The 25934-nt window shown below is 44.5% G+C and overlaps 1 protein-coding gene across 16 annotated transcripts in view; it reads right to left on the bottom strand.

The window, feature by feature from the left end:
* Positions 1 to 21381, bottom strand: part of BIN1 (bridging integrator 1) — a 122328-nt gene extending 100947 nt beyond the window's left edge. For 2 of the 16 annotated variants that reach the window (XM_053402712.1, XM_053402732.1), the window contains exon 1: positions 21127 to 21380. In XM_053402712.1, coding sequence (XP_053258687.1) covers positions 21127 to 21207 — 81 coding nt within the window. In that variant the 5' untranslated portion in view covers positions 21208 to 21380. Of the gene's footprint in view, positions 1 to 21126 lie in introns of all 16 variants that reach the window. The other 14 variants (XM_053402742.1, XM_053402756.1, XM_053402794.1 and 11 more) reach the window with 10 other exon arrangements.
* Positions 21382 to 25934: the final 4553 nt, after the last annotated feature.

Below are 25934 nucleotides of genomic sequence, written 5' to 3'. Positions count from 1 at the left end.
TCTTGCAAAACAAAAATCGTTTTGCCATTCTCTCTTCTCCATTTTCTCAATATTTTAACAGCAGCCAAGATTTCTCCAGCTTTCTACTTTTAATAGATGTCTTTGCCATCATCATAATTTGGTTTTAACTCAACACCCTTCACCACCACCACTCAGCTGTGGTGTTCATACTTGCATCAATTTGCATGGCAAATCATGCATTCTTTCATCGCCTGAGACTCATCTCATCCTTTTGCCACTTCCATCATTCAGAACTTCAGCATCCTTAGAACAGAGAGCATTCTCTACAATGCAGATCTTTAAAGAAAAAAATACTTTCCCATTCCTAAATTTTCTTTAATTACTAAAAAAAATAGCCACTTCAGACTACAGTTTGTTTCAGGGGAATATGAGCACCTATTTTGCTGAATGAATGGCAGTGACTACAATGCAGCATCATATGCTACAGGCAGTAAAAGAAATCAGTAATTCTAATCAAGAACCTCCACATCAGGATGATAAAGATGATATTACACTGGCACACATCCTCTCTTGCAAGAAAATGAAGGACCACAATCTACAGTGTCCTAGAGGAGTGCATGCAGGAGTCCGGGCCCTCATTCATGGTTTGCTCTTGTTTGGACTATGCAAAGAGTTCAATTGGAGCAAAGGGCTGAAACCGGGGGAGGAGGAAGAAATCGCTCCACACCAACTGGATGTATCAACTGCCTTAACATGGCCACTGTGCATCTTGGAATGCAGTGGTTTTCCATGGCACAAGTCTTCTACCTACAGCTTACTAGAGTTTCTGAAATGGTATCTCTAGGCTTCACAAAGCATACCTTCAAATATTATTGTCTAGAACAATTTTATAGAAGAAACTTCACTGGGTCATAGCAACCACCCAACAAGCAAATGGCTCAGGTCCAGGGGTATCTAAAAGACCACCTTCTCCCTTATAATTCTGTGCACATCCGCACATGTGATGGGAGAGACCTTTGAGAGCCAGTGTGGTGTAGTGGTTAAGAGCGGTAGACTCGTAATCTGGTGAACCGGGTTCGCGTCTCTTCTCCTCCACATGCAGCTGCTGGGTGACCTTGGGCTAGTCACACTTCTCTGAAGTCTCTCAGCTCCACTCACCTCACAGAGTGTTTGTTGTGGGGGAGGAAGGGAAAAAGGAGATTGTTAGCCGCTTTGAGACTCCTTCGGGTAGTGATAAAGCGGGATATCAAATCCAAACTCTTCTTCTCTGCATCTGAGAACTGGAAGCAAGTTTGTTCATGAGTGCTAATGAGAAAATAATTTGGCCGAAATCTAGGAGGGATTGCTTTAACTCCTCCAACTCATCACCTCTTGGTGTTTTCCTTCTGCAAATGCCTAACAAGTTACAAAAGTACATACAGTATTACCAAAAACAGAAAATGAAAGCAGAACTGATAACGTTTGGGCAAAGTGCAGGAAAAGCATCCTAATAAATCTGAGGAAGAGGACCAGAAGTGTTGCAATGCTCAGCACTACTGACAACAGCATTATAATTTCAATCCCACCTCAAGTATTAGCCTGGTTCGCACATCACAGTAAACCAAACATGATCTACTGTAAATATGCAAGTGCATGGGCTCCCAGAGAGGAAACTGGCAGGTTTGCTGCTCCCAAGTAATTGGCATGATGTGTGAACCAAGCCAAAGTTTAAAGTAGGAAAGGAATTGTAACATTAGCTTATAAGGACTTTTTGTACCTGTTGGTGGGTTTGTCTTAGCACTATGTACATACCCCTCAACTGTCCTGGGAAAACCAGGACATCCTGGTTGTTTGGGGCCATTTTCAATGCTGCGATTTATCCCAAAAAAGCACATTTTTCGGAGGCTTGATCTCGCCCAGGTCACATGACTCCAGAAGACTTATTTCCTCGTTTATGGCCTGCATATATTGTGGAGGCTATGGATGTGCAAACCAGGTCACAGTTTTGCTAAAGGCATTCTCAGCTGTGGCCCCTAAACTGTGGCATGAGATTCCCTTTGCACATTCACTGCCACAAGATGTAGTTTTGATCACTACATTAGGAGGCTTTTTGTTTTAAAAGGTGGACAAATTAATGGAAGATGTCTGTCAGCCAGTGGCGTAGCGTGGGTTGTCAGCACCCGGGGCAAGGCTAGTAATTTGCGCCCCCAACCCGTGGATTTGCACCCCCTAACCCTAACCCCCGGATGTTGCGCCCGGTGCAGCCGGCCCCCCCTGCACCCCCCACACTACGCCACTGCTGTCAGCAGTTATTAGTTAAGATACCTGAATTAAATCAGGTCCAGAGGTGGGGGGGTGGAATCTTACCAGGTGTGTTTATCTGGCCACAGTTGACAATTCAGTTCTTTCATTCATACAGCCAACATTCATTCATACAGCCAACAATCCACTAAGCCATTTCAGCATTCAAACAACATCTTAAGGATACATGTGATTTTCTTGAACCCCTGTAGGCAGATCAGAAGGAGTGTGACCCAAGATCATCCAGAAGGTATAAGTAAGAGTAAGAATTTTAATCCTATCTTGCTAGACCAAGTCATGCTTTGCCTATCCCCTTCAACAGGCTGACTTTTCAGTAAAATACCCAATTCCATTGGAAGACAACACCATGCAAAAGGCCCATTTGGACAGGAAAGCACTAGAACCCTATGTTGGAAGCATATATTGAAAGTAAGGGGGCTTTTTTTAAAAAAAAAAGCCTAAATGGAATTAACTGAAAAGACAACCTGAAGAAAAGATAAAGATAAACGTGCTTATCATGTTACAGTAGTTTGAGACAGCAAGGCATCCGTAACAGCTAAACAGCCTACAGCCGTGGAAACTCAGGAAAGAGAGCAATAAGAACAACTGTGAATCAAAAGCAGTGGGGGCCTTAAGGCAAATGAATGTACACAGATTTATAGGAATGATTTAAGATATCTGCTTATTTTCAGAAATATGTTATATAGTGGCTTGTAGAGATGTTTTGTTGTTGTTATATATATTTTTCTTCACCCTTTGAACTTTAGATGTATTTATTTATTGCCAGAAAATAAAGTATGAGAAAGACATGGAAAAAGTCTTTCCACTGCACAAATTCTTAAGTCAGTAATCTAAGCATGAATACAGATTCTCAGAAGGAAAAGAAAATTATTAGCATAATATCAAATGTGGGCAATTACCTCTGGTTAACTACCCAAACCTAAATATGTAGCTAGGGTGCAGCCGATCCACATATTACCCTCTTGATTATGGAAAATGTTATGCAAGTAACACATTACTTGAGGAAAATAGATATGTGATCAGTCAAGATACAGTTTTCTCTTCAAAGCTGGTCTATGGAGGCATAATTAATTATTATTCTAGATCAGGCGTCAGCAAACTTTTTCAGCAGGGGACTGCTCCACTGTCCCTCAGACCCTGTGGGGGACCGGACTATATTTTTTTTGGGGGGGGACGTATTCCTATGCCCCACAAACAACCCAGGATGCATTTTAAATAAAAGAACACATTCTGCTCATGTAAAAACACATTGATTCCCGGACCATCTGTGGGCTAGATTTAGAAGGCAATTGGGCCGGATCCGGCCCCCGGGCCTTAGTTTGCCCACCCATGTTCTAGATATCTTGCCAAGAAGGCTAGTAGTATTCCATGTGCCATTAATTGCACAGTACAATAATTTGGGTATGTAGTGCGGAATTCAGGACCCTGAGAACAGTGGTGGTGGTGGTGGTAATAAATAATAATAATAATATGCAACAGCGGCCACACCCCGATAAATGGCTTCAACTGACCGGCTAAACCAGGTGACAGAAAATTCCACAAGCACCTCTCCATCCCCAAAGTAAAAGTATAATGATAAGAATTGAAAAACAGTTTTCTGCCTTTGAAACAACTGGCCATCCTTCAATAGCCAGGACTGACATAACTTGCAGAGTGATTCATATATGCCTAGATGCAACCTTGTTTCAGCAAAGAGGGAGAAAGCTGGAGGGAAGCAGCATGCAAGATTATTGACAGTTACCAGGCCTGAAAGCCTCCGGAGGAAAGCTGGAATGGTTGCTAGGCAACTACCATCATGTACTTTCCAGACTTCTTCCTGAAGCAAGCAGCACAGCTGATCTAGGGCCTTGCAAGCTTTCAGAAAGGAGGGGGGCAGAGAAGAACAGCAACAGGTGGCAGCATGCCTTTGGTTATGCAAGATAACCAAGCTCCTGTTCTTTTATCAGTTATACAAAACGAAGAAAGAATTTTGGCCAGCACAGCTGGTCCTGCATGGGTGAGAAAGGTTAGACTTACTGAACTAGCTCTCCCTTACAGTTATTAAAACACCCACCTTCCTATTACTCCGCTATGAATCTCCCAGAGGACTGACGGGTAAATGCCTGGGGAAAGACAATTCTAAATTCCATTTTTTCAAAGTAAGTGGCAGTGAGCTTATTCCAAGTAGTACCTCTGTAACATTGCAATGTGGGTCTGTGAGAGTAATAAGAGACCATGTGATGTGCAGTCCCGGAAGAAAGCTCAGCATTATAAACTGCAATGAGACCCAAAAGCAGCAAATATTGGGCACATCAATTTTCTTTCTTTCTTTTTCAAAGCAAAAAAGGCTTATCTCACACTCATTGTCCTAGGAAGAGAGAAGCAACCTTTTTTCTTGTTCTTTTTTTTGCTGGTGACAGGGCCGGATTAACAATTAAGCAAAATAAGCTTGTGCTGCGTGCATCAAGGGGAAAGGGGCACCACAGAAATTATGTAAGATTAGTTTTGAGGAGCTGATCAGAGACTTTGCAATTAGAAAAAGTAGGAATTTTTTTCAAATATAAATAAAGGGGAAGAATACGAAAACAAACATTTTCCATCTTACTGTAAGTTTTGTTTCACTTTGAAAAATATTTTTTTATTTTACCATTTATTATTCTTTATATTTTGATTTAGATATATAGGGGAGCACCAAAATCTTTTATCTGCCTAGGGCCTCTAAAGATTTTAATCAGGCCCTGGCTGGTGTGCATTTGACAGTAGCTTGAATGTGCAAATTTATCTAATGAGGCTTTTCTTACCATGTATTTCCTTCACAGGAAAAGCTGCTCTTGCTCATTTTATCGGTGTCAGGCTGCTGTTGAGTGCACAGCACCAGGGCCAGTAAATAATCCTCCTGAGAACCTGATCCTATGGTTATATATTGACTTCAGAATTAAATTGCACTTGGTCAAATGGAGCCTTAGAAGTGCAAAAAGTTCAGAGCTAGGACTGGTCTGATGATCCCCATTTTTGATTAAGATCCTGCAGCAAATAGAAGATAAAATTATTCCGATCTACATCCTGCTCAGACTAGAAGGCCTATGTGCTGTTGTAGGCAAGCTCTGCAGATATTCAGGAAACTGGAATATTAACTGCACAACTAATAGGGCCAGAATAGCATCACTTAATTCAGCTTGCATCAATGTCACATTCCATGCCCTGTAACTTCACAACATCATAAGTCTCCGGTATTTGGGTAGGCATTTAATATGGCTTAGTTAAACCCTATCTATAGCTAGCTGTAACCCTAGCAAGAGGCACCGTGAGCAAAAAATAGTGCAGCCTGCACAAGCTCCACATCCCTTGACTATCTCTTCTCCTTCCATTCCACTCTAAAGCAGTCATCTTAAATTGCTGGTTTATCTGCACAGGGTTAGGGTTCTGTGGACACAAGTGCAACATTAAACTAAAAGACGAGGCAGAAGATGATAGAAACAGAGACCAGGAAGAAGACTTTGGGGAGTAGTGGATATCTCAGTGAAGATGTTGACCCAGCATGCAGCAGCTGTTTTTTAAAAAGGCTCATTCAATGTTAGGGATTATTAGCTTCCCATATCACAATGCCATTGTACAAATCTACAATCTGAGCACACTTCAAATACCAGGTACAGTTCTGGTGGCCTCATGTCAAAATGGGTACTGTAGAGCTAGAAAAGAAACAACAAAGAGCAACCAAAAATCACCAAGGGGCTGGAGTTATTCCTCTAAGAAGAAAGGCTACATCATTTGGGGCTTTTGTTTTAGAAAAGTGTGAGTAACAGGGAACATATATAGAGTATATATAATTATTTATGATGCAGAGAAAGTAGATAGAGGGCCTAGAGACCTCTCCTCACCACCAGTAGCCCTGTGATTGCTTTCTTATTTGAAACAGGGACATTCTTGTAATGTGCTCTCTTCATGGGTCTCTGTCTCAGCAGTCTCCCCATCCCAACGTTATTCAGTGCTGGAGGCTCCATTTGGCTTATTTGTTATTACTCTGTGCAATGGCCAGTCCTGCTCTAAATCTGAATGCACCGAGGCTGTTATAGTGTCTTCAGCTTAGCAATTCAAAATGAATCTCACCAGTTGCAAGGTGTACAATGGCAGACCGCAGTGTGTTGTGCACCAGTGCTCAATCATACAGTGGTACCTCGGGTTACAAACGCTTCAGGTTACACATACTTCTAACCCGGAAGTAGTACCTTAGGTTAAGAACTTTACCTCAGGATGAGAACAGGAATTGTGTGCCAGTGGCGTGGCAGCAGCAGAAGGCCCCATTAGCTAAAGTGGTACCTCAGGTTAAGAACGGACCTCCAGAACGAATTAAGTACGTAACCAGAGGTACTACTGTACTTGTAAGCACCTGTCAGGGATTAAACTTTAAAGAATCAGGTAAATGGGCTAAAACTGAACAACAACAGCTCCAATAGCCAACACTGAAAACATCGTCTAAAAATGGGACAGTAGTATGCCAGCGACAACATATCAGAAAAGCAACACTGGTGTCCTCTGCCCCACTGAGGACTACTAGAGGACATGGCAGAGTAAACATTCCGCTGCATTCTGGAGTTGCAGTATTCTGAACAATTAATACCATTATGATACATTGGGCAGTGGTGTTAAGAAAGAATAAACAATTATTTAAAACAAAGGAACTGTGGAGTAAGAGACTTTGCCGCTATTCTACAGTAACTCTTCAGGCAATGAAAAAAATGCTTGAGAAGTGTTAACTGTGGTTAATAAGTCAGCTATTTCCTCAAGCCTCAAAACATTTGCAGATAGCATCTGTGTTTAACGTGTTGCTCACAAATCAAAAGCTAATATTAGTAACCTTAAATAACCCAATTGTTACATCAAAATAGTATGCTGCTTTGAAATGTTGAAAGTGCCTTTCCGACACTTTTTAGACAAGCCTTTTAAAAAGAAAAAAATCACAAAACTAACACCACTGTCGTAACTAGAAACATATCTAGAATATAGTCTGTTTACATGCAACATGCTTATCAGCTGTGAGGCATGCAGTTTCACACCATCCCTACAAGCCTGGTCATCGTTCTTCTTATTTTATATAGATATTGTGATTTGCCCATAGCCACTACGTGAGAACATTGCTAAGAATTATTTGAGCCCATGTCTTCCAAAACCAACATATTCTGTCCACCATACTATTTGTCCTCTTTTGAATCTCTCCGTGATAACAGAGACAAGACACCACAATCAGATTATTGTTGCCACAGGCACAGCTAAGCTGCATAGTTTTGAGGCTGAGATTCACTTATGTGCAACAAGGGCACTCTAGAAGATGTTGAATTGATTTAGATCAGGAGTGGGCAGAATCAGAATCTCCTGGTAGATCTCTGGGTGATTTGCAGAGCTCTGGATTTTTGAGCCCCAATCATCTAACGATAGCAGTAACAAAATGACTATGATGATGATGGTCGTGATGATGATGATGATGTTATGCAGAAAGCTTGGAGTAATCCAGAGTGGCTTTTTTAAGTGGAGAGACTGAGCTCTGTTCACTTCTGGTACTCAGAACAAACTTCTGGGTCCAGAAGGCAAATTCAACTGAATAGTATCACTAGTGGGAACCAACCCAACCAACATAACGCAAGTCCTGCTTGAGCAATGTGGGCTTCTCTACCCTCCTCTCTGCACCCCTCCAAGTTAGCTGGAGGTGTTAGGACAGGGGCAGGCAACCTAAGGCCCAATCACCTTCTCAATCCGGCCAGCAGACAGTCCAGGAATCAGCATGTTTTTACATGAGTAGAATGTGTCCTTTTATTTGAAATGCATCTCTGGGTTATTTGTGGAGCATAGGAATTCATTCATATTTTTTTTCAAAATATAGTCTGCCCCCCCCCACATGGTCTGAGGGACGGTAGACCGGCCCACAGCTGAAAAAGGTTGCTGACCCCTGTGTTAGGGGAACCTCCAGAACAGTGGGGGGGAGTGAAAATGTTCAGTCTAGCAAGCAGAAATGTTTGTACTGATGGAACAATTGTTAATAGTGCAGTGCTTAATTCCTCCCAGAATTTTTAAGTATATGTGTGAGTCTTTTGTACCACTCAGGATTTTAATAAAAACCAAAGTAGCTCCCACAAAACTGAAGCCTGCCCATCCTTCTGTGCTGCCCACTCCTGACGGATTTCTGGTAAAAGACTCTTGGTCCTTCATAAAGTTAGATGCAACTAGAGTACAGTTCTGGCATTAACACTTAAATCAACGATGGAATTAATCCCCATGAATACATGAGAAGGTGCCATGTATCAGGAGGCATACAGACACACAAAAAGGGATACTTTTTGTATTATCTAGCTATGGACAATAACCCCACCTAAAATACACAAAAGTAATAGAAGATTATTTCAGCAATCCTTCAGCTTAGATCTGAAAGGTAAGGTAAAGGTAAAGGGGCCCCTGACCATTAGGTCCAGTCGTGACCGACTCTGGGGTTGTGGCGCTCATCTCGCTTTATTGGCCAAGGGAGCCGGCGTACAGCTTCCGGGTCATGTGGCCAGCATGTCTAAGCCGCTTCTGGCGAACCAGAGCAGCGCATGGAAACGCCGTTTACCTTCCCGCCAGAGCGGTACCTATTTATCTACTTGCACTTTGACGTGCGTTCGAACTGCTAGGTTGGCAGGACAATATATCAACTGAGGGATCCCAAGACCTTCAGGGAACTGAACATTGTGGACCATGAGAGCAAAGACCTCAGGATTGTGAGAAAAATGCAAGTGGCATTTTTATACACTCGCTTTCTTACCTTAGGGTTAATCACCAAATATTATGTTGTATTATTTATTAAATTAATTTACTTTTGTCTCGCTTTTCTCCAAGGCAGCTCACAAAAAGCATTAAAAATATATACAGCTTTCAAGAAAAAAAAATTGTTACCATATTAAAAACCACGCTGAATCAAAACAACTTTAAACAATTTAAAAATGCAAGAGAAGAAACTATGCAATGCCCACCATTAAAAGACCCTGCTAGAACAGCCAGTTCAAACAAAAATGGTTTTGCTTGCTGGCAACACGAAAGCAGAAAGGCCATGGAAGGGAGAGTTCCACATTTGGGAGCAGCCACCGAGAAGGCCCTGTCAAATGCCCTCACCAAACATGCCTGTGAGGGTGGCAGGTCTGAGAGAAAGTTCTCCCCTTAAGTTATCAAAACTGAGGCAGGCTCATATAGAAATAAATGATCCTTCAGATAGCCTGGACCCAAGACATGAAGGGCTTTGTTGGTCATAACCAGCACTTTGAATTGTGCCTAGAAACAGACCAGTAGCCTGTTATAACAAGGGGTTTCTGTTCTCCCTGTACCTTGTTCCAGGCAGCAATTTGGCCGCAGCATCTTGTTTCCACTGAAGTTTCTGAACACTTTCTCATAGCAGCCCCAGACAGAGCACCTCACAGCAATGTTAGTGTTCTCTGGTCTTCAGAACAATTCTGTCTGCAGTTGGAGGGTAGGAAGTGGAGGCCAGAGAGGCAACTCTGCAATCTCAGCCATTACTAGTCTACTCAATCCATAGGCAAAATATATCTAGTTCTGCAAGTGTAATTTTTCTTTTCTCTCCCTAACTGTATGTCAAGAAGTCACTGGCATATACACACACAAAATTCACATATTGTTCCCCTATTATGGTCATGCCAATTCATTTTTTCCTACAAACTCTGCTTCTGGCTTTTGTGTGTAACGCAGTGGGAGCCAAACAGATAAAAGCCAGCACATAAAACAATTGGCTGCTCCCTAAGCAAAGCTCCTTTTTCTGCAGATTAAAACAAAGATTAAGTATTTCTTGCCATGTGAATAAGTTTTCTTCTCGCTTCACTGTGTTAAATGCACAATAAGCAGCCCCTAGTCCTCAGTTTCCTCTGCTCCACTGATATAAGGGCAGGATATTTTAGCATACCTACTTCATGTGGATGACAAATCACATTACAAAGCTGACAATTCGATTCTTGATTTTGTGGTGCAGAGGGGCATCTTGTAGCAGAGAAGTGGCTTCTACTCTGCCCTCACACATCTCTGAACTTTTCAAAATGCATTATGCTGAGCAACAAAAGGAACATCCAAAGTTGCTTGTCTTCCTTCAACACCTCCTTTGAAACTTATATTCGACTTGGGGAAAATTATGGTCCACAAAGTTTTCTACTTATTTAAAATATTTCTTACCCATCCTTTATTGCAAAGCAATGGCAGAATAGGATACATGAAAATTTAAAGCCATATATAATAAAATACAAACATATATATCCCTTAATCTACACAAAATAAAACATAATTCAGACTCAGACATTAATAATCAATCTTCAGCTTTTGGGGCGGGCACACACACACACACACACACACAAGTAGTTCACATATAGAATCATTAAGACAATAGAAGTATAAAATATAATTAGCTAGAACAGCAACAAGCATGATCCAGGCATTACTTCCAAAATCTCTTATCAGTAGATTGGCCACAAAAGGTTCCTCTGTAACACTTTTGCAGGAGAAATTCAAGCACATAGCACAACTTTGCATTTGTGCCATTAAACATTAAGCACTCTGTCACCTTAGCACAACAATTTGGAAAGTGATGAGGGAAATAAATTGAAAAATGGGGGGGTGGGGATGGATGAATGTAAATTAATAATATAAAAGGAGGAGGAGGAGGAGGAGGAGGAGGAGGAGGAGAAAACCTCCATAAGCAAATCCAGATGAAGGCTCATCATCACATATTTGCCCTGTAAACAAATCAGACCGCTCAATAAAACAGGATATAGTCTAAATACTATGTAAGCTTTAAGCAAGCAAATCAGGATGAATGCTAAATAAACAGATCATTTGGGGGAGCCCTAAGTCTCAATCAAAGGCAGAGTTCACATTCTTTAGGAGTATTTGTTACCTAATTTGGCAATTTGCACCTCATTGATGGCATACAAATTAATTCACTGCCCATCTTCCCATAATCCCACAGATGCAGGTGACACTTTTCTGCTTCTAGTCCTCATCATAAAATGAGATCTAAAATCCAGGCCCCTCCATTATAAGTTTGTCCAATTAACTCTATGAAGTAAAGAAACATTTCATGGATCTGACACAAGATTGTTTGCAAAGACACCCCACAATAGAGGGGAAATTGCAGAAGCTATGGAAAATACGAGGACAGTGAGGTCAGAAGCACAAGCATTAGAGGGTGGGGAAAGCACATGTCTGTGGCAAGATCATTGTAAACAACCCCTGGTTCATTGCCTAAGTGAAACAGTTGCCAATTTGTAATCCATTATAAGTACAAAGGACACAATGCAAAAAATAAAAATAAAGATCTGTTGTTGTTAAGAAAAATGAAATCATAAACAAATAAAAGAGGAGATAGCTAAGGGATCTCAAAAGCTTGTTGAGCTTGGTCTTATTCCCTCAACATGATCCTCACTTACTTAACATTAAGCTTTACTTTGTGCAAGCAGAGGGGATGCTTTGCTTCCAGAATACTGGTTGTGACTGCCCCCACACACTAGCATGAACAAACATACTCAGAGCTTGAAAACACATAATGATGCCTAAACCTAGGATTTCTTCCTCTCTTCTGGATCTGGAAGAAACCACTACAAAACACTGAACATGGCCCAGCCACAGTCCTACTGACTTCTGTGGAAAAGCCAACATGCCTGCTCATCTTGCCTACTGAAATGAATGAATCTTTTTTACAAAATACTTAATTTTGATCCAGATCATTCCGTATTATCTCTTGCTATGCATTTTCCTTCATAGGTTAAGCAGCATGATTGAAAACCCCATAAAATGTTTGGTAAAAATATCAACTAAAAAGAGCCAAAGGATCCACGTATTACTTCTAGTGCCAACCAGGTGATGCAGTTTTGTTTGTAAATTATCTATGCTGGTACCAAGGTCTATACCTAAGCAGGGCTATATGCATGCTATCTTGTTTTAGAAACTCCACATCAAGAAAAGCTGAATGTCTTTATGAACATGTTGCATGTACACACGCATTTTCATACATAAATGAAATCAATAATAGAAGTGGGAACCCAGGACAGAGGATGCCCTCCATGAGCCTTTCTTCAATGAAATTGGGCCAGGTCCAGTCTCCCTCCCTTCACAATTCCTTCCATGCTCCAGGGAGCAATGTGTGTACACTTTCTCCGCTACAGACAGGGATGCTCTCTAGTGGCATGAGAGTACCACACAGATGCATCTCTCACCTGCAGTGGCTTCTGAACTTTTATTAGTGGCTGGGAGAGGGGATGTTCTGAGCCCCCATTTTTCTGCAGAGGCCCTTCCCCCTACTCTTCCTCTGCTCCATGTTTTTCACTACTTCCTCTCCAAGATTTCCTCATATGGGCTCAGGATTTGGAGTGGGGTTTACACAAAATTGATTTAGCAGGTTTTATTTAGATTTATGGAGAAAGGTGGATGTGGGTGGCGCTGTGGGTTAAACCACAGAGCCTAGGACTTGCTGATCAGAAGGTCGGCAGTTCAAATTCCCACGACGGGGTGAGCTCCCGTTGTTCAGTCCCTGCTCCTGCCAACCTAGCAGTCCAAAAGCACATCAAAGTGCAAGTAAATAAATAGGTACCGCTTAGTCATGCTGGCCACATGACGCGGAGCCTGTATGCCAGCTCCCTCAGCCAGTAAAGTGAGATGAGCGCCACAACCCCAGAGTCTGCCACGACTGGACCTAATGGTCAGGGGTCCCTTTACCTTTACCTTTATGGAGAAAGGTACAGATCTAGTCACTCTCACCCAATTCCTTCCACAAGGAACAGTTCTGAACAGGCACAATCTGGGCATGACTTGCAAGCTGATTTTAAAATCTGTCAATTTCATGTGTAGTTTGGCATTTTTATTTTGTCTTCCTTTTTCAAAGTCTACTTTTCAATGAATATTTTATACAATTTTACGTGAGCCACACAAACATATTTTTTTTATTTCGGTGGCAACGTGCGCAGCAAGCGTATGCTTTGAGCCCTGCCCCTGACACCATGTCCTCTTTCAACAATTGAACAGTTGTCTGTGAAGAAAGACCATCGCACAAGATCCTGCTCACAAGTTGGGACTCTGCAGCTGTCACTTGCGCTGGTAAGAAGCCATGGGAGAAACAGCAACAGAGAAGCAGCTGATGAGGACACATCAGCAGAGCCAACCCTACCATTAGACAGAGTGAAGCCTCCTCCTCGGGCAGCTGATTTTGGGTGTCCTGAAAGGACAGCAAAATGCCATTTATTTTTTATTATTCTATTTTTATTGGCAGGGAGGAGGAGAGGCACTTGTGGGATGTTCTATCCCAGGTATCAAAATAACTTGGGCCAGGCCTGTGTGGCATTATTATCAGGGCTTTGGGTGGAAATTATGACATTTTGCACTCCAAGTCTGACGCAGTAGCATTCTAGAACTTTACATCTGGATGTAATACTCTAGCATTCTGGAACATTACAAGAAGGACGCAATGTAATACCCTAGCGTTCTAGAGTATTAAAACAAGGAAAGCAGGCCAGGGATTTACAAAGGGTTTATTTCAGGATACAAATAGTCACCCTGAACAAACACGCATTAAGCTCACTGTCTCATTATTTATAACGTTTGTGGAATGAATCACAGACAAGTCATAGTGAATCTAGAAGTTCGCTGGGAAGTGCTAAACAGTTTTAAAGACCTAAAGATCTGTGGATTTTCAGATAACTGGATGAACACTGGCAATGAGCAAGTTTTCTAAACATGCCACATGTTTAGTCGGTGGGCAGGGGAGAAAGAGCTCTACGGCACTGAGGCACAAATCAGTTGTGGCAAGTGGGGAGGCCCAAAGCCTGTCCTAGTCAGGCAATCCTCTCAGGATTAACTGGAGGCATCCCAGAGGGAGGAGTAGGCATGGGTGGTCCTCCCCCCAAATTACTAGAAGCTCCGGGTGTACTGAAGCTGCTGGATCAGGCCTCTGCGGGTCCCCCAAAGCCTCCTCTGCCTGGGCTGCTGCTAAATTCAAGGAAATTCCAGGCCCCCTTGCACAGGTGGCTTGGGTAACAACAACAACAACAACAACAACAACAACAATAATAATAATAATAATAATAATTATTATTATTATTATTATTATTATTATTATTATTATTATTTATACCCCGCCCATCTGGCTGGGTTTCCCCAGCTATTCTGGATGGCTTTCAGCAAAATATTAAAATACAATGATTCATCCAGTATTAAAAGCTTCCCTAAGCAGGGCTGCCTTCAGATGTCTTCTAAAAGTCCAATAGTTGTTTATTTCTTTGACATCTGGTGGGAGGGCGTTCCACAGGGCAGGCGCCACTACCGAGAAGGCCCTCTGCCTGGTTTTCTGTAACCTCACTTCTCGCAGTGAGGGAACCGCCAAAAGGCCCTTGGTGCAGGATCTCAGTGTCTGGGCAGAACACTGGTTCCCCACACAGATCCCTCTGACGAGTTAGCAGAAAGCTCCATCTCCCAGAAAAGGCTCTCCTCCTGAAAAGTGGGCCCAGTCTGCCATGTTTCAGCCTTTTCCTAGGCTTCCCTCCCAAGCACAGAAGTCCAAGACTTCCAAAGGGCTGTAGGCCCAGGCGAGGGAAAGGTTCTATAAAGAAAAATGGATCTGAGAGGAGGGAGAGAGAGAGAGAACGAAAACCTTGTACGGAAAGCAGAAGGGAGCTGAAAGAGGATCTAGGGAGCAAAGACAAAGCAAGAGAACAGAAGGGGGAATCCCTTCCAATATGGCATTTCCGCCTTTTTCTTTTACCATGCCTAGAGCAGGCGAGAAACCTCTTACCAATGATGAAGGCAGGAAATAGAAATGGAGTTGGGGGGGTGTCTTGCCCCCAATGTATTCCTCAAAATCTTAACTTCCTGCCAGTGGTGAGAGGGGCGGAGACAGCCCACATCATGGATCCCAATTCTCCCCTACAGGAGAACAGATGCATTCCCCCCACAGATGTACACAGATCAGTGAAGACTGATCGTGGTGGTGCATTTCCCAGGGGTGCTTATCTTCTATTAATGATCTTCTGACTGAGGAATGAGGAATCTTCTCACTGGGAGAAAGAGCATAGCGCACTGGAGGATGCAGTGGCGTAGCGTAGGGGGTGCAGGGGGGGCCGGCCGCACCGGGCGCAACATCTGGGGTTAGGGCAAATCCACGGGTTAGGGGGCGCAAATCCACAGGTTAGGGGGCGCAAATTACTTGCCTTGCCCCGGGTGCTGACAACCCACGCTATGCCACTGGGAGGATGTCCTGCATGCAAAAGGTTCCAGGGTCAATCCTTGATATTTCTCAGTAGGACTAGGAAAGACTCCAGGTTCAAACCCAGGAAAGATCCTAATGATCTAGCTCAGTGTAATCATCTTGGTATGTAACAATATCTGCAAGATTGCTCTGCAACTAAATTGACACAGATTTTAAGTCTGCTTTTGTCAAGGAGATCAATGATACCCATGGGGTGGGATCCAGCATTGCCTTTCAGGGAGTGGACTGAGATCCAAGAGAGGAGCCCACTGCAGGAAGGGGAGAAGTGATCTTGACAAATTTATCCTCCCACAGCAACACTTCTGGCACTATTCTGGCGGTTCCTCCAGAGTAGTTTTCCAGGATGCACTGACACCAACAGCAGAAGATTTCCATTTTGTGCCATGCATACTTTTTTCACGATTGCGTTTCCCATAATTCACATTTCCCTTGTGTCACATTCCCTGCAAAATGCAGGCATCCATTGCAGGCAGCCTTGGGTTCCCACAAGGTTCTTGACTAACCATCTGTGAATTACTGATAGTGGACACCTGTCTACAGGATAAATATAGCAGAGACATCTAACATATGTTACACAGATCACTTTAATAATGAAAAAAAAAACCACCCTACCACCTGTCAGAAATCTTTACTCACAGTTACCCTGAGCCTGCACCCAGAGGCTTTATTGTCTTATTCCCAAAACACACAACAAAGTTATTTGTTTCATATCTCTAGCCATTAAAGAGAGAGTGATAGAGAGAGCACCAGACATAAGTCCATGACTTTGTTTGGGAAAGTCCATACAGGGCATCCACTCCAAAAGCACTGTTGCCACAGTATATGAAGGCTGAATCCCAGAATCCTGTTTCCAGTACCAGAGTTCACAGCTTCCAGGGATCTCCACCCCCACCTCGGTACTGCAGTTACCTGGTAAGGGTCATGTTCATTCAGTAGTATGTGCATGTCCTTGCATCCTCACCACTGAAGAAGTAGGGACAGCAAGTTAAGATTGATTTTTAAATGATGAATTAAGCACAAACCCACCCACACTGCTTTTCAACCATAAACAGCACTATGGACTCCCATATTTGCCACTTGGCTGGATTTGCTCCCTGCTAATGTCAGCCTTAGGAAAACTATTGTCGGATTTGTCACATGGCCACCTGACTGTATCAGCCACAGATTCTAGGGAAGCAGCTGTTTAGTCAATAGGAAGAAGACAAGTTGCAAGGCAGGGCAAGTTGCTCCTCCTTGGTGTTCTAGTTACAAAATGAAGCAGTGCCTGCTCCTCCCATCTTTTCCACCCAGGGGTTGGTCAGGTTGGTACCCACCAAGGGGGCAGGCCCAGGGGGGCACAAAAATCATGCCTCTCCACTCTGCCTCAGGGTGGCTAGAAGCCCACCAGCCCATCCATACACTCCCTGGGCCATTCCTCTGCTGCTCTGGGTGGCCGGGCGAGGCACTCAGTCTCCTCTGGGCAGACATATCCGGTGACTGGCATGGGCTGTTGCAGAAGCCCTGGGGAGGCTCCTCCCCAGTCAGCTGGCACAAAGGACAGAGGGGCACTGATAATGGGGTGCCAATACAGCTCCTTGTCAAGGGAGTTTAGGTAGGTATGCCTCCGTTTCCATCTCCATGTCATTTTCCTGGTAAGGTTTTCTGTTTTTGAATCCATCCCCTTCAGTCATACTAATATTGGTTCTGAAAGGCTAACAGGATGCATGCACGATTTCTTTATTTGTGGCAGGCTAATTGAGACCACAGGCTACATACTTCTAAAATATGGGGTATCATTTGGGAGATATGGAGAATCCAGCCTTGCTGCAAAGCACAGGGTGAAGTTCCTTCTCCCTATCCAAATATTATTTTTTTTAAGTAAATAAAAAAAGATAGCTTCTCTTTCCAATTTGTGTCTAATACTAGTAATTTTGTTAAGAAAGAGAAACTTCTGGTAATTTGAATTTTTAAAAGATATTTTGGCTTTGATATGATACTGTAACAGAAAATGCTACATATTCTCCATTTCAGAAGTCAAAGTTGTGTTTCTAACAACAACAAAGTTACATTTTGTGTGTTAAACTGTAAATTATGTTACCCTTGAAATAAGCCACTCACAGGAAGAATTCACTTAAGTGTGACACTATGTAATGTCTTACAACTATAAAACCCAGAACAACAAAAAAGCAACAATAATAACAGCCAGTTGTCTATTGAATAAAGATTTTAGAAAAGCTCTTCTTCAGGCTATGCAGGCTATGGACTTAAACTGTGGTGATAATTGTCCCCTAAGAAAGAAAGAAAGAAAGAAAGAAAGAAAGAAAGAAAGGGAATTGTGTATTTGAACAGGAGAAAGGGGACAAGTAAAATAAGACAGAATGCTATCCCCTTGCTTGATCCAGATAAAATTGCTCCACGGCAAATCATGAAAAATTTGCTCCAAACTGCTCTGGAGCAGTGCGGCAGCCATGTCTTCCTTTCTGAGCGTAAGGTGACACTTTGCGCTGCATAGCAACTTGCCACACAGGCAAAAGGGCTCTGCTGTAAATAGACCTACCTCATTTAGAAACTTTACCCCAACCATCATCAGCTAGGCGAGGCTGAAATAGAACCTCTCCTCCTACGCCTGGATTCTCGCACATTGGGCCAAGCCCCCTTGCAGAGGGGCAGGTGTGCAAGACACCTCCAAAGGAAGGTGACAAGATTGCTGGAGGTCTTGCAACCACAGGGGTCAAAAGTCAAGCACCAGCTGATGGAGGCTCCCTCTCTAGGTTTTGAGTATGTGTTTCTTTCCCCTCTGGTCCTCTTCTAGAAAATGAAATCCTGATCCCAATCAGGGCAGAGTTAGTGACTGGAAGAGAGAGATGGAACCTGGAGTGGGAACTCAGCAAGCAATCGGCTTCTGCTTGTTGTCTCCCTCCTAGCCCTAGAAAGTTTCCCTCCTGCCTTCCTGCCAGGACTGGCTTCTTTAACCACCCTAACCTGGAGTTCCTCTAAGAAAGAGGACACTTTCAACACTGGACCACCCCCAGGGGCACATGGAGAATCCCTGCACGGTCAGGTGCTGAAAAGGTAACTGGTGCTTGATGTGATGGGGAAGGCACAGGAGGTCCCAAAGCAGACCAAGCTTAGAAGGTTGGCAAGCAACAAAATGCTGGGGGCAAAGAGAGAGAAACGTTGTCCCAGTGGTCAGGCAGAAAGTGCAATAGTAAGAGAAATTGTTCTAGATGCTTACTTCATCCTCCAGCGACTTAATCCTAAAGTGTGTGGAATGAGGCTACTATGGTGAAAAAATACCATCCAGCAGGTACAAGGGATCACTTTGGGAATTATGCTTTCCATGGGCTTGCTCGGATAGCTCAGTGGGTAGAGCCTGAAACGCTTAATCTCAGGATCGCTGGGCAAAAGATTTCTGCATTGCTGGGGGTCGGAACAGATGACCCTGGGGTCCCTTCCAGCTCTACAGATCTATGATACTATGTTGGAATAGGCCCACAGGTGCGAAGCAGCAACCCCACAGAAAAGCAATAACAATAATGAGCTTCGGGGGTTGCTGTTGCTGTGGGGAAGGCAGTCTGGCAGCAGGCGAGTCAGACCCTGAGCAAGAAGGCAAGCTAAGGCAATCTGTGTCTCCAAACCCAGCGAGTAATCCGGTGAAGAAGCGTGGCGCGCAGCAGCACTTCCTCCGCCTCTCCACGCCTTATGCAGCACGCCTGCGGTCTCTTCCACACGACCAGAGCGGGGGGGGGGCAGAGGCAGTGGCTTTCATCTCCCCCAATCCTAGCCGCCTCTGATGGCACCTGACCCACGCAGAGCCCTCTGTGTCTCTCTCTCGGCTGGAACTGCAGGCAGGCAGCCCTAATCTCCCGCCGAGCCGCTCCAGAAAGCCGCTTTTGACACAAGCCCGCTCTCGCAGCAGCCCGACCTATGCGCGCCTGTCAATCGGGAAAAGTGGCCACAGCAAAGCGGGGGGGGGGGGGATGGAGAGACAAGAGTGGATTAGGGGAGAAGAGCCAGCCAGATCCAAGGCCAGCCACAGCACCCGCCTGCCTTGCTCTTCCCCCGCATGCGCTCAAGAGAGAGGGAGATGGAGAGACTGCGAGAGCTGCCCACGGGGACAGCAGGGAGATCTCCAAGCACAGAGGGGGGGGGCTGGGGAATCCGGGCTGAGCTCTCCGTGTTCTGTTAGGCAGGAAGAAGAGGAAACGACCCACTGCTGTCCTTGCCCTTTGCAGGTGAAGGAGCTGCAACTGAAGCATCTAAACCTGGAGGAGGCGGGGGGGGGGAGGCGGACATCTCACGCGTGCGTAAAGGGAGGAATCTCGTCCACATCTCCTCTGACGTTGCAGAGCGGATTTCCAACTCCCCGGGACCCCCCCCTTTCCTTTCCCTATTCGAGGTGGGTTTTAACCCTGTGCGGTCTTTGGGACGCGAAGCCTCTCCCCCCCCCCCAACACAAATGCATTTTTATTGCAGGCGTAAAGTGGGCGCCGTGGACCCCCGCCAGGGGGCAACCGCAAAGCGCGCCCTTCCCTATCGAGAGCCAGTCGATCCGTCCGCCCAGAATCCCATCCCAAGGCCTCGCCATCTCGTCCGGCTTCGGGCCAAACCCCCGGTAGTGGCGGTGGGTTTTCTCGCGCTGACCTTCGCCGCTAAAAATAGCCGCGGTGTGTCCGCACGCACAGCGCGCGTCGCTTTCGCCCTACAGCAGACCTGTCCCGCTTGCAGCGCTGGAAGGGAAGCGGATCGAGGCTGAGGGACACCTTACAAACACGCCAATATAGGAGAGATTACGGGGTTGGGAGAGAACAGAGGGACATCATCCCGAGGAGAGGTCGAGTTTCGCTTCCATCCTATTCGCCATAATGCCTTTGCCCCTAATAACCTTTCCTCGGCTTCACCAACTGGGCAAGAGTCTCCAAAATAAGCCGAGCCACCATCCTACACCCTTTGCCGATCTCTCTCTCTCGCCACCCTCTTCCCACGACCCAGGCCAGGGGTGCCAACTTGAATAAAATATTCGGGGGGGAGGTAAGCAGCGCCCCACATAATCGATTACAAGACACGGCACACGCACACCATTTGAATGGCAATGACCATCAACTTGGGGGGCAGCCCCCTCAAATATTTTAGTAGGGGCAGAAGGGTCCTCGGCTCGTAGGAGTTGTCTGCTATCCCAGGCCCCACGTTGCGCTTCTGGGGCTGTGATTTGAAGCCCTCGTGTTGAAGGCAGCCGGACTTCCACTTCCGAAGCAGCCTACAAGCCAGGAGCGAAGACTGCATTGCCCTGCTCCCAAGCCCACCCCGGGGGATCTCGCAGCGTGGGCACCCCAAAAAAGTAGCGCGGGGGGGACGGGCAAGGAGGAGACGTGGCCGAGCTGTCAAGGCGCACCAGGGATCCTCCGCAGGGACTGCACTTCCAGGAGAGCAGGGGAGAGAAGGACGCCCCACTGAATTGCATTGCGCCACTCTCGCCAAAGCGCACCCGCCCGCCCTGCTCCTTGTACTGGCGACCCTCTTCCCTCTCCCCGCACCCATGAAGCCCCATCAGCGCCCCGGGGAACCGCAGACGCGACGCCCGGCCCGCCGGCCCAGCCCCTTGCCTTTTCCGCCCCGCGCTCTCCCCATACCTTCTCCTGGGCCCGGGTGAGCTTCTTCTGCATATTGCTGGCGATTTTCCCTGCGGTGACTCCCTTGCCCATCTCAGCCATCTTGCTGTCCTTTTAAAAATATATGTAGATGTCTTAAAGCTGTGCGGTGGTGGTGGTTAAATTGATCAGACCCGGAGGAAGAGGGGAAAGAGCAGGAGCGAAACAATGGCCATAGCCCTCTTCAAGAGCCGGGGACCCGCAGGATACAGCCTTTTAAAGAGACAGTGCAGCCCAGGCGCGGCGGCCTCTTAAAGGGACAGCGCGCCCTGCTCGGGAGCAGGACGAGGACGGGAGCCTAGCGAGAGCAAACGAAGAAGCAATGAACTTAAGCTAAGGAGCCAATAAACGTAGGCTAAGCATGGAGGAGAAGCCTATCGTGATTTGAAAAATAAATAGATGTACAATGATTATTGCCCCATTTGCTTTCTGCAAGGATGAGGGTTAAGTCACATGGTTTCACCTTTTTCGTCAACTTTTTAATTTTTGCTGTGTTCAAAGATAGAAACGCGCGATGAATGAATGTCAAGTCTTTGATTCCTCTGGGTGCTGCAGTTTTACGATGAAATCCCAGTGGCCCTCATCATCTTTGAACTTTATCAAATATCCTGCGTTTTTATTATTCTCCTCTTCCCCTAGAGCAATGTGCATTTCTCTGGTTGAAATTAAATGCACCTGCCGCTTGGCAGACTTCTTAAAAGGAATCTGGAGATAATCTTAATAATAATACATGAATGTTGGATGATGGTGATGCAATCACATAATACTTTGCCTGCAAGGTAGGGGAAAAGGCAAATGGCTCTTTGCTCTAAGGATATTAAAATCCTAACAGAGTGGGAATGACAACCATGGTTAAGGAGAGATGGCAGAGACAACTGGGCACCTTTTTTTACTTAAGGTTTATTTGACAAGAATTGGCATCTGTGTTTGGCGCCCGGGTCACTGAACAGAGAACCTCTGATAATGTACAAAGTAACTTCCATTCATTCCTGAATAACCACAGGCATCTCGCACACATCTGAGATAACATAACTTCCAAGCTGCTGGATTCAGACCAATGACCCAGTATCCTGTTCTCACAGTGGTCAACCAGATAAATGCAACACACAAAACGTCATTATGATCATGGTTCAAAAATCACAAATACACATTAAAATGCAATAAAACAGTCAGCGATAAAATAGGCAAAGTCCTTCCCCCTGTGTTCTGAAGACCTGCATGAATAAATGCACCTTTAGCTGATGCCTGAATTAAACCAACATAAGGAACACTATGACCAAGAAGGGCCTGCTCTGTGGTAGCTCCATAGTCTGCATTTACTAAAGACACCAGAAACTGAGTCTCTCCCACTGAATTAAAAACCAGGTTGGTGATCAACTCCCGCCTGGAAACCAATGTCCCCACTGTGGAAGGACATGTGGACCCAGAATTGGCCTCCACAGTCACTTACAGACTCATTTCAATAATTTCAAGTACTTGCGCCAGAAGTGGTTTAGTTATGCTGGTCATATGACCCGGAAACTGTCTGCGGACAAACGCCAGCTCCTTTGGCCAGTAAAGCGAGATGAGCGCCGCAACCCCAGAGTCGTCCGCGACTGGACTTAACGGTCAGGGGTCCCTTTATCTTTACACTAATATTAACAACTTGAATTGGAGTTAGAAATGGACCACCATTCCACCATCCTTTTGTGATTATACAAACACACACATACACACACCATTTTCTTGAAAAAAAATCACCTAATAATAATAATAATAATAATAATAATAATAATAATAATAATGTACAAAAATCACGCTCATTATACTATTAGTGCTTTAACTGATAGATTGATCAAATAGACACAGACCTGCCACAGTCATGGACACATAGCCCTGTCTAAATAAATAAATAAATCAGTATTTGTACCAATTAGCCCAGGCAGCTTTGTCAAAAAGGGAATTACATATCCAGCATCTGTTTGTTTGTTTGTTTTTAATGTATTTTTATTAACAATTTCTTGGTTTACAAAAGTATGTGCAATGTCTCTTTTTTCAAGTTACATTTTCTACAGATCAGTTTCATTTGTTGAGACATTAGTGTTACATTAGGAAGAAAGGGGGAAATGGTGAGTGGGGGTGGGGTCGGGTGGCAATGCTTCTATTCTACTTAGTGCATGTGTGGGGTTTGTGTCAGCGTCGCTTGTGCAGGTTCTCTTTACTATTCGCTTGTGTTCCTTTGGTGGTGAGAGGGTTGGCCTAGGGTGTGGTTGTTCATTTGTTATTGGTTGTGGTGAACCTTGTTTTCATGAGTGAGTGGGGTGGGTGGATGTTTAGGATCAGGTTAGCCATATTGATTCGTATGGTGTTGGTGGATTCTTATCGTTGTCTTGTTGGGCTGTGTATGTGATAAACGGAAGCCATACCGGGGTGAAGGCGTCTTCCTATATTTGTCCCTGTATCCAGCATCTCTTTGTGAGTGCAGTTCCTCATCCAACTCCAGATATACCCCTGACTAGATTGAGGTACACGACTAAACAACAAAGACTGAGGTGCTTGAATATTATAATTAGTTTGGATTGTTAGTTTTATATGCCCAACAGGGCCAGCTCAAAACATTCTGCTGCCTGAGGTGGAACAGCAAATGCTCTCCAGCCCTGCCAAAGTCAGAAGCATTATACCCAAGACTGACCAAGTTATTTTGGCACCTGAGACAGATAATCTCATTGCTCTCTCTCTCCCTAGAAGTAAAAACACAATCCTAGTAAATAAAGTAACAAACAATTTGTCACCCAAAATCATCTGCCCAAAGCTACCACTTCCATTTGACTAATAGGATCAGCCCCAATGCACAATAAATAAGCAAAACTTACGGTACGTAAATACAGCCATTTCCTAATTTTTATTAGTCATGTGCCAATGTGCAACTTTTTACATGTTATATCCATTCTAATGGTTTTGTTTGTGTATGTACTATGCATTGGATAAATACATTAAAAACTGACCCTTTGGTTGATAAATTTTGGTGGGGAGAAATTCTAATCGTTGGAGGTGAGAAAGTAGGGTACATTTGTTTCTATTTCAAGCCTTTTTGGTTCCGGTGCAGTCCTGCAATGAACCCCCTCCCAATAAAATATTAAAGATAGCCTTTCAATGGGACATTAATAGCATTCCCTCCCCAAATTAAATTGTAGGTTAGCTCACAGTTGCTTACAGTGCAACCCTAGCACCATGCCTATTCAGAAGTCCTGTTGAATTGATTGGTGCTTACCGTACTTCCATGTAAATTGGGTTAGGATTGCAGGCTGCCTGCCTCATTCAAACACAGCCTCCCTCGCACTTTATATCTGGTCCCCACTCCTTAACTCAGAGGTCAGCAAACTTTTCCAGCAGCGGGCTGGTCCACTGTCCCTCAGACCTGTGGGAGGCCAGACTATATTTTTTTTGGGGGGGGGGGAATGAACGAATTCCTATGTCCCACAAATAACCCAGAGATGCATTTTAAACAAAAGGACACATTCTACTCATGTAAAAACACGCTGATTCCTGGACCGTCCGCGGGCAGGATTTAAAAGGCAATTGGGCCAGATCTGGCCCCGGGGCCTTAGTTTGCCTACCCATGCCTTAACAGATGGAAGTGTCCTCTTCAAGCTCTGGCTGGAATGCTGAGATTCCACACCTATCAGGAGATAAGCTCTTAACTCACTGTGGAATCATCAGGCCTAACTTCCTAGACTATTCATAATCTACATAGCAGAAAAATGCTCTGCCAGCAATGATAATCAGCTCATACCAAATTATTTTTATTGATTGTCCCAATTTTTGTTTTCGTTTCGAATTTGGTATGGTGGAACCAGGCCTCTCATTTTAAATATCCAATAGCAAAATTAAAATAACAGAGGAGAGAGCGTGTACATAGCATATAACTGCACTGTGAAATTCACTCCCACAAAAGGCAGTGATGACCACCAACTTGGACAGCTTTAGAAGAGGATTTCGAGGAGAAGCCTATCAATAGCTACTGTCCAGGATGACTATACCCATTGCTGGAAAGCACAGGAGGGGGAGAGCAATGTTGCAGTCAAGTCCTTCTTGTGGGTTTCCTATGGGCATTTGGTTGGCCACAGTGCAAACAGGATGCTGGACTAGATGGGCGACTGGCCTGATCCATCAGGGCTATTCTTATGTTCTTATGCTAATGGAATAGAATCTGACTAGCAAAAGAAGAATGGTGATTCATCTATCTCAGTGACAAATCGTTCTAGAAGGGCAGGAACAGGAACAGAGACAACGTTTTAATAGATTAGATTAGGAATGGGCAGCAGCATCCATCAATCCCATGTTTCTCGATTACCTGGTTGTTTGCAGGACAGTTGCTGAGAATTTCTAGACTTGCCCTGAGCAAGCTAGGATCCATATGCACGCAGAAAGAGATCTGTGCCTTCATATTCCTCACTAAATGGAGAAGTGCTTGTGGAAATGGCTGATGCATGTGCAATTCGCCAGGCAGGTTTTGCAGATGTAGAGGGGCAACCTATGTATATATGAACACCTTAAAATGCAGTGATGTTGTCCATCCCCCCGGCACTTTTTTACATTGCTTTGCAGACCAGAGAGACGCTGGGGTTGTCTTCACCCAATGTGCAATACCTGATTTGTTTCCCCACACCAAACTCCTATTCAGTAAAGCTGCCATCTGAGCATACACAACTGCTGCCTCAAATGCACACATCTCAGCTCAACCGCAGCTGATATTTTTAAATCAGATAGAAGTTGTATTCCTCCAGAAACTACAGGATGCATATAAATTG

The sequence above is a fragment of the Podarcis raffonei genome, chromosome 1, assembly GCF_027172205.1.
Source record: "Podarcis raffonei isolate rPodRaf1 chromosome 1, rPodRaf1.pri, whole genome shotgun sequence".
Taxonomy (NCBI): domain Eukaryota; kingdom Metazoa; phylum Chordata; class Lepidosauria; order Squamata; family Lacertidae; genus Podarcis; species Podarcis raffonei.
The sequence above is the reverse complement of the archived record's forward strand: the minus strand, read 5'-3'. Positions and strand labels throughout refer to the sequence as shown.